Source organism: Girardinichthys multiradiatus, chromosome 18 (assembly GCF_021462225.1).
Source record: "Girardinichthys multiradiatus isolate DD_20200921_A chromosome 18, DD_fGirMul_XY1, whole genome shotgun sequence".
Classification (NCBI taxonomy): Eukaryota; Metazoa; Chordata; class Actinopteri; order Cyprinodontiformes; family Goodeidae; genus Girardinichthys; species Girardinichthys multiradiatus.
This window is the reverse complement of record NC_061810.1, coordinates 47817399-47830302: the sequence shown is the minus strand read 5'-3', so window position 1 is coordinate 47830302 and position 12904 is coordinate 47817399. Positions and strand designations below refer to the sequence as shown.

The window sequence follows — 12904 nt, the reverse complement described above, 5'->3', positions numbered from 1 at the left end:
AGGTTTAATGCAAACAGGGGATTGGCCTATTTTAGGGTAATAAAAACCTGAGAACAGAAACTGTAGCTTCTGTGAAGAATATGAGTTTTGCTGGTAAGATTCATAATTAGCTGGAGACAATTTATGAGCTTTATCTGAGAAGTTAAGTCAAGTAAATCTTCAGATGTCAATTTTGATTAAGCTGTGAGGAAAAGACTAAAAAAAGAGGTGAAATATGCAGAATGAACTGTAGACTCCATATGGTGACCTGGATTCCTGCAGATAACAAAGGAGCTGTGAAAAGTGGCCACATGGACTTAAAAACACCACAGTTACCCAAATAAAACCCCCGAACACATGGATTTACTGTCAGGTATTTTAAACAGTAACTAAAACATTCAAATTTATCTGATTCTCTTAGTCTTTGAAATCCCAAAGCAAATTATCAACAGACTGCTGCTAACAGCGGCTGAAGATTTACAGAAAAACTGACAGTTTCCTGAAATTTTGTTCCTCTTCAGGAAATCCACTGTTTTAAGTATTTTTTACAAGCTGAAAGCTAAATACTTGAATGACAATCAATCCTTAAGTCACTTATTTATTTAGCTTGCCCAAAAATCCCATCATTTATAATATTTATGACTGCAGTTACACATTTCTCTGTTTCCTGCTACACCTTCCACTGCTAATGCACGTAATTAATGAACAACAGAGAATGAATAAAATGCTACCGGCTCCATGGTGCAGGGATCCACCCCCTAAACAGTAGAGTTAAAAAACTTCTAGAACAATCATACAATTATTAATATGGAGATAAGATTAACTTTATCATCCCCCTAGGGGGAAATGAAATAGTATCAGCAGCTGGACAGGTTAAAGGTCACCTTGAATGTCTCCATCACCAGATCTCCTGAGATATAAGAAGAGTCACTGATCCCTGAAGAAAATTCAATTCAATTCACAAAAAGACAAAAGGAGACAGAGTTAATAGCAGCATTAGCTTTATTAGCATCTAACAGATGAGCTCTGAGCCAGTAAGACTAAAATCAATACGGTGGAACCTCTAAATATGATCACATTTGAAAACAAATTCATATTTTTTCCAAATCCGAACATCCCACAACTTCTCCAATTACATGTTTTCCTCAGAGTACGAATGTCTAGGATGTCGTTAGCAAGTCTGCGATCCAGCCTCCTGCGACGTTGTTGTGCTGGAATAAGTGTCACTAAACTGACTTCTTTTTAATTGTAAGGCTGGAGACAGTCGGCATGTGCAACATGCCAAGGGTTGGGGGGGTGTCGCAACAAATGATTTTAATTTCTATTATTTCCATTGGAAAACGTGTCCAAATACAAATGTTTAAGATAGCTGTAGACTGTAGCTCCTTGAATGTCCTTGTCAAGGAGAGAAACTGTTTTAACAAAGAATGAACCAAGTATTTCATAGTTCCTCAAAAGCAATAGCAAATGTGACAATAACATAAAACAAAAATAATCAAGGTGGAAAATCAGGTATAGAATAATCCACTTTAGTCGCCCTCTGGCCAACAATTCATTGTCCTCTAAAGTATAAACAAACACAAGGCTTTAAAGGGTTTTTCATGAGCTGCTGCTCTTCAAACAATTCAGCGTTGAAGTGAAGGCGGCAGGATGACCAAACCGGTTTGGTGAACAACGTGAAGAACATCCTGAACCTTGTCTTCCTGCTCTGGCATGCCTCCATCCATTAGTTCAGAAGTTCAGGCCTTTCAGTGTTGGTGGCTGGATGACTTACAGGGTTTTAGTTACTTTCTCTTTGGATGGACACTGGAATGCCAGCAGGTAATGATTCTGGTTTGGTGTGAAACATGTTTAACACCTCAGAGACGCGAAGAGTCTTGATAAGGTTGTTGTGTCTCATTAGTTTTAGAAAGTAGGTGTTTTGTGTTAGAAGATAGATACGTTTGTAGCACTTTTTCCTTGCAGTGAAGGGTACAGATTAAGAAGACGTCTCATTTTCCAGAAATGAAGGAAAAAAATCATTTGTCTCTGTTCTGTCTCTGCTGGTTGACGCCAAGCCAAGATCTCACACACCCTCATCCTGATTATTTAGTTCTGACATGCACGTGAACTTCAAGAAGAGCATAGGCTTCACTCACTACTGTGCAAAAGTCTAGAATCATCCCTTGTTGCCTGGGCCAGACTTTAGAGAGGGCTTCTAGGGGCAGTAGCTCCGGAAGTTTTTTAGGGCCCCTAAGATTATTAAATTTTTTAATAAATGCATGTTTTGCAATCATTGCACTTTAAATAAATCTTATAGGACCATATCAGGTGACTTGTTTTAATATTTTTAACTTGTATGACTATAGACCAGTCTGAAGTGTTTGAAAATTATGAAGTTTTAGTGCATCTTTTTGGGAACAACATCTGCCAGGGGACACTTTAAACACACCATGCGTCAATTCCTACCCATAGATGAAGGCCTATTGTGGACAGGGCACCAAAACTGGTTCCAGCCTGCAGACCCACCTCCGTCTGAATCTGGACCTCCTTGTTCTTGTTCCTCATAAATGCATCAAAATTTGTAAAGAGCAAAACTGTGAGAAAGCACCTACAGAAATCACAGCTTGATGCATGTGATGCATTGTCGGATATCTATATGACGATCTATTTCTGCTCAAACGTTTTCACACCCTCGCACCCTCACTGAAAAGTTTTTAGTAAGTTTTGAGTCAAACTTACAGCAACTTGGAAGCTGGAACTGTTTGTGATTTCATCCACTGTGAAAGGAAGAACAGTTCCAGCTGAAGAAGAGTCATCCCACAGTATGATGCTGCCACCATCGTGTTTTACTGTTAGTATGGTAACCTTTAAATGATGCACAGTGTTGATTTTGTTCAAAGCATACCTTTCAGAGTTGTGGCCCAAAAATGTAGGTTTGGTTCTTCAGACCATGTCAGATGTTTTAGGATATTTTTTCCAGGCTTGGATGTTTCCTATGCAGAAACCTTCTTTTTAGTCCAGGGTTACAAAGACTGCAGGAGATTGTTGTCACGGGGAGAATAGAACCCAGGTCTGACCAAAATGGTCTAGTTTTAGTAATGTCACTTTTGACCCTTTTTTCCTCCAGTTTACTGCCGGCTGTCTGTGCCCTTCTCTTGCTACCTGTGTACAGTGACATCACTTTGATACTTTGTTAGCTCTCTGCAACTTGGCTTTAGCTAAATGCAAATGTGAGAAAAATCCTGCAACACCAGAACGTTATTTCAGATTATTCTGATTCACTACAATTGACAAACAAAGCAACCGTAACAGTGTGCAAACTTGTGCAACTAGCTTGTTGCAGCTTTTTTAATTTTTAATATTTAACAGATTTATTTGTTTTTAAAATTGCAAATCATGTTTGTAATATTAAAGCCTGAAAAAGCTGAAGAAATTAGTTCTGTAATTTTACTGGGTGTGTAGACGTTTGGAACCACTGTCAGTTTGTTTAAGTTTGGGGTGGAGCTACAAAATGAGAGATTCTGGAAAATAGATTATTACTTTTTAGTTCTAGTAATGATAGATTATTACATGTTTGGAGTGTTTTTGCTGAAAAACAAACAGCTGCAATGTTCTGATGATTCAACTGAATTTAAACTGTTGCTGATCATTTGCTTCTCTTGTTTTTATCTGAACTCCATGACGTCTCCAGGATCTTTGTTTTTCACCAAAGTTCATAGTCGATGGAGCTTCACGACTTGACATCTGCCAAGGAAAACTGAGTAAGTGAGCTTCTCTGCAGACTCTGCAGAGCCTTTAGTAAAGAGCTTTAAGACAGAACCCGATGGCTCTTGAGAAGATTTGTGGATTTAGACTGAAGATTTCAATGATTGGTATAGAAAAATTATTTCATAGTGCTCATTATTGTCATTAATTTAGGACTTTTAATGGTTAAACTGTTCTTTTCCAGGATGGAATTAAAATATAGAGAAGATGCAGTGATCTCTAAAAACTGCAGAAGTTCTACTTCATTATAGATTTTTTCTAATACAGGCAGGAAGAACATATATACAGACACCCCTACTAATATTTGGTTAGATGCCCCCTAGCAAGTAGTCCATTGTCTTCTTGGCAAAATTAGTAAAATTCAGTTAAAATGGTTGGTTTCCTTTCACAGCACCAGCTTTTGAATATAGTCCACAAATCTTTAACAGAGCTGCGGTCAGAGTCTTGTGAAGTCCATTCTAGAACCTTAATGTTCTGCTTTATCCAACACCACTTTTGATGTGAGTGTAAGATAATTGTCCAGTTTGAAGACCCATCTGTGTTCAACTTTCAACCATCTGGTGTCCAAATCCAGTCCTCAGAGGACAGCGTACTGCATGTTTTAGATGCTGCTCCAACACAGCTGATTTGAATGGCTGAATGACCTCCTCTGCAGGTCAAGTTCTGCTGAGGCCTGGTGATTAATGATTCATTTGATTCACGTGTGCTGAAGGGAAACATTTAAAATGTGCAGGGCTCCGGCCCTTGGGCCCTGGCCCTTGGGGGGCTGACATTAGGCAACGCTGGTCTAGCTGTTGATTGAAAGCAAAGTTGAAGGATTTGGAAGTTCTCCTTTTGTATTATTCTGCTCACTGTATGCAATGCAGATGTACCACTGACAAAGCAAAGCTGTCCCACAGCATGGTGCTGCCACCCCCATGCTTGACAGTTGGTACAGTTTTATTTGAAAGCCGCTTCTTCTTTTCAGTGTGGCCAAAGAGCTCAAACGTTTGTCCACTCTGACCTTTAAGCTTTTCTTCAGAAGTAATTTGTGCTGTTCATATGGGCAGATGCATAATTCATCTGAGCATTAAGATGTTAATTTTGGAGAAGGAGGGAAAGGAGCCCCTTGGAGACATTTGCAATCACTGCAGTTGTAGCTATATAATCATTCTACCCTACCAGCCACTCAGAATTTAGCAACAGATGCTAGATATTTTACTCGCAATACTTTGGCTGACCACTATATATATGTATATAGGTAGGTGAGGGAGCTCTGTTTAAGGTTCCTGTTAGTTAAACAGAAACCACCAATTAAATGTGAACAGTATTTTTTCTATCAGACTTTAAACTGATGTCCTGGCCTGATCCCTGCAGGTGACTGCTGGGTACTCTCTGCTATAGCATCTCTGGCTATGCACCCCGACCTGCTCAAGAAGGTGGTGCCTCTCAATCAGAGCTTCCAGGATGGCTACAATGGCAGCTTCACCTTCAGAGTATGTATCTGGTCAAGACTATGATGCCAGGGTGTATTTATTTCTTTATGTGTTTTAAAGGAAATGATGATGACACAGTTTGAAGGTCTTTGGCCAAATTTAAATATCTGTATATCCACTTGGCCATATTATAGTGTTGTTGGAAATCCTAACTGTAGTTTAATCCAGACATTTGTCATGTTTTCCAGTAAAAGTCGTGTGCATCACAGAGAGGGTTTTCCAGGAGGAATTGTGTGCAAATTTCCAAAGTAAATGTAAAATGCAATGTCAGGTATTGCATATATAATTTGCAGGACATTTTATTTCAACTTTTCATTTACTTACAGAGTTCATGAAAACTAAAAGAAACATCTACTATCTAGTGCACCATCTTCAGCATCACATGTACTGCAAGCTGCTTTAAATGTTCTACCATAACTGTCGGTCTAAACTGTTGACACAGGGCAAAAATCAAGTCACAATAACTGTCCCATAAGTCTGTTACTGTGTTTAAAATATTTTACTATGTGTGTTTTTGCATGTTTTAACACTTAGGGGTTATGTTCTGAACATTATGAGTTGCACATCATGTAAAAATAACTTTTCTAGCTTCCTGTATCGAGGAGCCCAGTTGCATTTCTAACGGTGGCGTCTTGAGGCAGCTAGTTATGCTGCAGTGGTTATGCTAGCTGTGCTCCTGTGGTTCTGAAAACTTCTAGTAGCAGCTAGTTTCTGCAGCATTTATAGTCTCCTTCTGTAGTGACTAGCTGTGCCTCAGCACTATTGCCAGCTTTCTGGGGTGGCTAGCTTTTTTCCTGAACTGGCTAACTGCAGTGCATTGTCAGTGCTAGCTTCTTGTACCAGCTAGCTGTACTGCAGTACTAATTGCTCTTCTGTCTTTTTGGGCTAGTTGTGCTGTAGTTGTAGCTCCTCTTCTAGCTTATTGTAAAGGGCAGCTGTGCTGCAGTACTAATTTCTGCTCTAGCTTTTTGGGCCAGCTGTGCTGCAGTGCAAACTAATCTTTTAGCTTACTGTAAGGGCTAGCTGTGATACAGTGTTAATGTTAGCTTACAATTGAACAGGAGCGACAAGAAGAGATTGATTTTAAACAATGATATTATTATATTACTATGCTGTACTCCACCTTGACAGTGCCACCGCTGTCACAATGTTTTAGCGTCTGCTCATGAAAAATACATCTATTTCTCTGATGCTTCTTTAATGGTGAAATTTCTTTTGAGTTAAAATGCCGTGTCCTTCAACTCCCACTTTCTGTAATGCTGACTAATATATGGTATTAGTTATAGCAGCTTTCTCTTGTCAGAGAACAAAAACATTTCCAGTGTATATTATTCATGTAAGACAGCAGCTCATATTTAGAAATGACATCTGTTTTACAATTGGATATTGAAAAATCAAACTTTTTGAGCAAGCATGGGTGGCATTTATCATCCTCTGCTCCTCTGTCATGTGGGGCACCACAGGGTTCAATTTTAGGCCCCCTTCTCTTTGTGTGCTCTTCCACTGTTATGCTGATGATAGTCAGATTTATATCCCACTCAAAAAGAATGATGGAGACTGTACTAATTTGCTGCTAAAACGTCTCGAAGACTGCGCTTTTACTGTGGCAGCTCCTAGAATGCACATCAGACAGTTTGTCTGGTTTTAAATCATTTCTTAAAACTCAACACTTTGACTTTGAAACCACATGAGATGTTGATAGTAGTTTGTTTATTTTAGGTTAGTTTTTATTACCTGGCTGGTTATTTGTTTTTTTAAAGTATTTTATATTTTAGTATTCTATGTTGATGCGTCTGTGTAATGCATTGGTAATTTTTTATGTAGGATTCATGTATTCTGTACAGCACAGGTCCTGAGTGGTAATATAAAGTAGTGATGGGACTTATGGCTCTTTGAAAGGAAACCAAATCTTCAGGAAACGTTCCCTTAAAAGAGAACGCCACATCACTAATGTAAAGTGCTTCATAAATAAAGCTGGATTGGATTAGATTTTATATGTTGATTTCATGCCAATGTTTATTATAATTGTAGAAACAGCTGTTTCCAACCAGACGTATTTATTACCAGGTTGAGACCAAATCAAGAGTAATATAAATTCCTGCAATATTGACACGTTTAAAGTGTGAGGCTGTAGAACACTAGACCTCCAGTAAAGACCATAAAGTGAGAAACACAACTCTACCCCAGTGCTGGATGTTATTCTAATGGTTCTGTGGCATAAACGTCTCTTTGTGTAGTTTTGGCAGTATGGACAGTGGGAGGAGGTGAGGATTGATGACCTGCTGCCAACGCTGGACAACAAGCTGGTCTTCCTCAGCTCCCCTGAAAGAAACGAGTACTGGAGCTCTCTGCTGGAAAAAGCCTATGCCAAGTAAGTCCTGGTTAAAAATGTGATTTTAATCAATTTCAAGTAGCAAATTGTTTCATGCATTTTTGTTTTTTGAGCAGGCTTCTGGGTTTTGGGTTGTTAATTTTTGACAAGAATGCAGATATTTATTAAAATTTTCAATGAAGAAGCCTGGAAGTTACATAAATTATATACTTGGAGGACTTTACTTATCTTTCAATCTTCTTGTGTAAGTTTTACAGGAGCACTTCTGATAATAATAAACACAGTAGAAATCCCGTCTACACCTGTAGAACAGTTTGTGTAGTTTGAAAATAAGTTTACGGTTTATCTACAGTGTTTATCATTGTGAACTGAAATTCCTCCCTGTGTCGACTTGCTAAGAAATGACTGTTTGTTGTGTCAGGCTGAAAGGAGGCTACAGAGCTCTGGAAATGGGTTACCCTCATGAGGCCATGGTTGACATGACAGGCGGAGTGACAGAGGTTTTTACCCTCCCCTCTGTGTTTAAAAACCTGCCGGACCTACTCATGAACCTGCTGGCCAAGGGAGCGCTCATTAACTGTGCCAACACCAAGGTACGGTGGTGGAGGAGGTTGACCTGGAACCTGACAATGGTTACGGGTTTGATGCCTGGACCTGCACAGGAAATAAAAACAAAGTATTGAAATACACTATCAACATGTCTATTTGTCAAATGCCAGAGAAATGAGAGACAGAAATATTTTTAAAGAGACAGTTTATTAAATTTAGAAGTTTACACACATGTCTTTAGTACTTGGTAGTTCTGCCTTGTAAACTCTGACTTGATTCAGATGTTTTGTGTATCCTTACACAAAACATCTCACAATAGGTGGCTAGGATTTAGGCCCATTCCTCCCGACAGAACTGGTGGAACCGGGTCAGCTTTGTAGCATCCTTGCTCTCACACACATCTTTACACATTTTCTATAGGACTGAGATTAGGGCTTTGTGATGGTGGCCATTCCAGAACACTGACTTTATCGTCCTTAAGCCACCTTGTAGCTAATTTGTTGGTATGCTGAGGATCGATGTCATTTAGATCCATTTGTGTCCAAGCTTTCTGTGGGACACAGAACCCGTCTCCTTCCTGGAATGACCCAAGAATGAACCAAATTTGTGGCTGTCTTCCTGATATCTTGGCTGATTTGTTCCTTTCCTACGTTTCCCATGATTCCACACAAGAAAGCAGATTGTTTGAGGTGTTATCTCTGCAGGTGTGCCTCCATTTAACTCAAGTGTTGTAAATCAGAAGCTAACAAACAGATGACATCTGTTCTTTCCCAAATTCTTTGAAGGCAAAGAATCTTAGTGATCTTAGTGGCTTTAACTTCTGAGTTTGAATTAAAGTAATAAAAACAAAATAATTATTTGCCTCTTATTATTCTGGCATTTAGTAAATGGAAATAAATGTGTGATTTCAGGGTATTATGGAAGAGAGGAATGAGCTGGGAATCTTGTTCAAACATGCTTACTCCCTGACGGCGGTGGAGAAGGTAATTCTCACTGAACAAACACAAAGAAGAGATTATTTCATTTTGTAAATGTCAAACTGAGTCTTCTGGGAAGAACCACAGCAGTTATTGGATCCACTGTGGTGTTTATTGGGAACAAAGTAAGATCAGATCTCTCTGAGATTTAATTAAAAGGTGAAATTATCTTCTCCTACCCCAACAAAAACCAATCCTTGTTTCATTTTATCCCCCCATCAGGTACAAACAACATATGGGTTTGTGGATTTGGTAAGAATCCTCAATCCGTGGGGCAACACGGAGTGGATCGGGCCATGGAGTGACTTAAAGGGGTCGGTACAACATTAACTATCCTTATTTTGTGAAAACTGTGACTTTAATAAAACCTAAAATGGTTTATTGCACTTGCAAATTCTGGAAACTGAATGAGTATCACATGTTAACGGCTGTAATGTCTGCCTCCAAATCATTTGTCCAAACTGTCCAAACTGGAATAAAAAATGGTCCATTTGGTTACAAGATTACTGTTCTACATCATCAATCCTATGGTTTGCATATTATTAAACACCATGATTAGAGGTCTGTTATCCGCTTGACACCAAAATTAGGACATGATCTTGTAATCCCTTCATTTTCTGTTACATTCAAAACTACAACCTTTATCAAGGAACCTGCAGCACATTTTCCTTCATGATCAAAGATTTTTATCCCATTAATAAGTTAAAACAAAGTTCACACAATTTAGTTTTTGTGTTAAAAAGAAAACCTGAAAGCGGTATCGGCCAGTGAAATCCTGATTGGTGCAATTTCAGTTAAAAGTGTTTGAAGTGACACAAAGGCATCAAATCTGAAGAAAAAATGTCTCATTTAGCTAAAATTTTAATTAATTAAAATTAAAATACACAAATAAACTCGAACTGCTGAAGATGGTATAAATAATTATGCAAAACTGACATTTTTATTTTAAGATATTTCAGGAAGTCAAGGTGAAAATCTAGTAAGAACATAAAGGATTAATACAATGACGATTACAAGTGCTGACAATTTAAAATAAAAAAAGATTAGAAAATAAAATTTCTCACAGTTTAAATAATTAGGACGTTGTTTAATTATTAGGAGCTGACGTTCTGTCTGACGTTCCTGGATGATGGAGATTCAGAAATTATTAGTTTTAGTTATTAATTTTTCTTTCTAATTACAAAGAGACTAAAATATCTGCATGGTTATTCTCATTTTTATTTATTTATTTTTTTTTCTTTTAATCATCTTTTGATAATTTAATTTCTTTATATAAAGTTGCTTTAAATAGTAATTCCTATTTAAAGTTATTGTTAATACAAATTTGTTCTTAATATCTTGAATGGTTGGGTAAAATAAAAATAAAAACAACTAAAATAAACCTAAATTCTTAAAAAATATATATTTTCACAGTAATCTGGAGAAAGAATCATTCATGAGAAAGACCTAGAAATATTATTTGAGATTGAAGTATTAAACCCAGAAACCTTCCTGGTGTTGCTCAGCCAGAGCTTCAGGTTCTGTGTGGAGAAAAGAAAAGAAACGAGGCTTTAACAGTTTATTCCCTCACCTTGTTCTGCTGATATTTATCTAAGAAGATGACGAGGTTCAGATAATGTTTTACAGATTTAGATTCTGAGGGTTTTTCTGTGTCGTCTTGTTCCAGTGAAGAGTGGAAGATGGTGAGCCCTGAGGAGCAGAAACGACTGGGCAGAATCAGTCGGGAGGACGGGGAGTTCTGGTGAGTTTCATTTACACCTTTCCACTGGTTCTTTCACATCAGGAAGCACGCCGTAGCTTTTCCATTCAACAGCGCTGTAAACACACGGAAACGTGTTCAGAGTACAGATCTGACTCAACGCATTGATGTCTCTGTCTCCATCAGGATTTCTGTGTTGGACTTCCAGCTGAACTTCGATATGATGGAGGTGTGTCACCTGACGCAGGGTCTGAGCGAGCCCGGCTCCAGCGTGCAGCCGTGGAACTGCGTCATGTATCATGGGAGCTGGATGCCGAACATCACGGCGGGAGGGTCTCCTAACAGCAGTAAGAGGATTTTATGATTTAATCTGAGGACAAAACATTTATGTAGAGAAACTTTTAGCATTACGTTTGGTCCCCCTTGAACATTTGTCACGTTACAGCCACAAACCTCGGTGCATTTTAAGGATATAATGTGATTGAGCAACACAGAGTTGTGTGTAAGAGGAAGAAAATAAATAGTTTTAAACATTTATACTAATTAGAAAAATAAAAGGTGTGTTTTGCTTTTGTTCCAAGCTGTCCTGACTCAATAATTTGTCGAAGCACCTTTCAATGCAGGTCCAGCTGCAAGTCTTATGGGTTTTGTCTTTACCAGCTATGAGCATCTAGAGACTAAAGTTTTTATCAATTCTTCTTTGTAAAACAGCTTAGGTTAATCATATTAGATGGAGAACATCTGTAAAGATCAGTTTTCAGGTCTTGGAACACATTCTCAATTGGATTTAAGCTTGTACTTTGACTAGGCCATTCTAACACATGACCATGGTTTGATCTAAACCATTTCATCACACTGTATGTTTAAGGTTATTGTCCTGCTGGACACCTTGTTCTACAGCCTCTACCAGGTTTTCCTTCAGGGTTGCCCTGTTTTTAGCTCCATCCATCTTCTCATCAAGTCTGAACAGCATCTCTGACAGGCCATGGTAATCCTGGCTGCTTCTCTGATTAATGTTCTCCTTGCCTTGCCTTTCAGTTTAGGTGGACATCCTTGTTTTGGTAGGTCTGCAGTTGGTCCATTCTCTCCATGTTCAGATGAAGGATTGATCAGAGCTCTGTGAGCTTGGGATTTTGTTTTAGAGCCTAACCCTGATTTAAACTTCTTCACAACGTTCTCCCTGACCTGTCTGCTGGGATCCTTGGTCATGATGCTGTTTGTTCTCTAATATTCTCCAACAGACCTCTGATAAACCAGCTGGATTTATTTATACTGCCATTAAAATACTGCCATTAAAATACACACAGGTGTTTACTAATTAAGGCCCGACGGTGGCGCTGTTGGTAGCACTGCTGCCTTGGACCAGCCTGGGTTTGAATCCCGACCTGGGGTCTTTCTGCAAGGAGTTTGCATGTTCTCCCTGTGCATGCATGGGTTCTCTCAGGGTACTCTGTCTTCCTCCCACAGTCCAGAAACACAACTGTTGGGGTGATTGGCCTCTCTAAACTGTCTTTAGATGGGAGTGTTTGTGCATGATTGTCTATCCTGTGTGTCTCTGTGATGGATTGGAGACCTGTCCAGGGTTGAACCCGCCTCTCAACCCCCAAGGATAAGCAGGTTCGATGGAGGGATGGATGTTTGCTAACTGACTCCATTGGATTTTATTTATGCGTATCCATGTGAATGGGCCTGAGTACAAATGCACACCACACTTTTCAGATTTTTATAAAGAAAATGTTGAAACAATTTTTTCTTCTACTCCAGAATTATGCCCCACTTTGTGTTGGCCTCTCACATAACATCCCAATAAATTCCACTGAGGTTTGTGGATTTAATGTGACTTTAGTGACTTGTTCTTAACAACAAAAGAAACAAAAACCAAACGAGCCTAAGCTATTTAGGTGCCGCTGAGTGGACTTACTTAACTGACTGGCTCCATTGAGTAAACACATGAGCGTCTTATACGATCACAGCCGTTTATTGCTTGTGCGCTCTTAACAAGAATGCGATCTTAACAGTAAAAACAATGACATACTTGTAACTTGTAATACAGACAAGATGTGGCTCACATAATTGCCACAATGCAAATCCATGGCTCCAACAGTGATTAGATATGAATATGGTATGAATGTTTTTTTATGAGTCC

General features: G+C 38.8%; 1 protein-coding gene across 2 annotated transcripts in view; it reads left to right on the top strand.

Annotated features, from left to right (window-relative positions):
- zgc:85932 (uncharacterized protein LOC405875 homolog) overlaps nt 1-12904 on the top strand; it is a 29029-nt gene that overhangs the window by 5655 nt on the left and 10470 nt on the right. For both annotated transcript variants that reach the window (XM_047390562.1, XM_047390561.1), the window contains 8 exons: nt 3653-3722; nt 5083-5201; nt 7439-7572; nt 7955-8126; nt 8994-9065; nt 9282-9373; nt 10726-10800; nt 10945-11105. In XM_047390562.1, coding sequence (XP_047246518.1) covers nt 3653-3722; nt 5083-5201; nt 7439-7572; nt 7955-8126; nt 8994-9065; nt 9282-9373; nt 10726-10800; nt 10945-11105 — 895 coding nt within the window. The remainder of the gene's footprint in view (nt 1-3652; nt 3723-5082; nt 5202-7438; nt 7573-7954; nt 8127-8993; nt 9066-9281; nt 9374-10725; nt 10801-10944; nt 11106-12904) is intronic.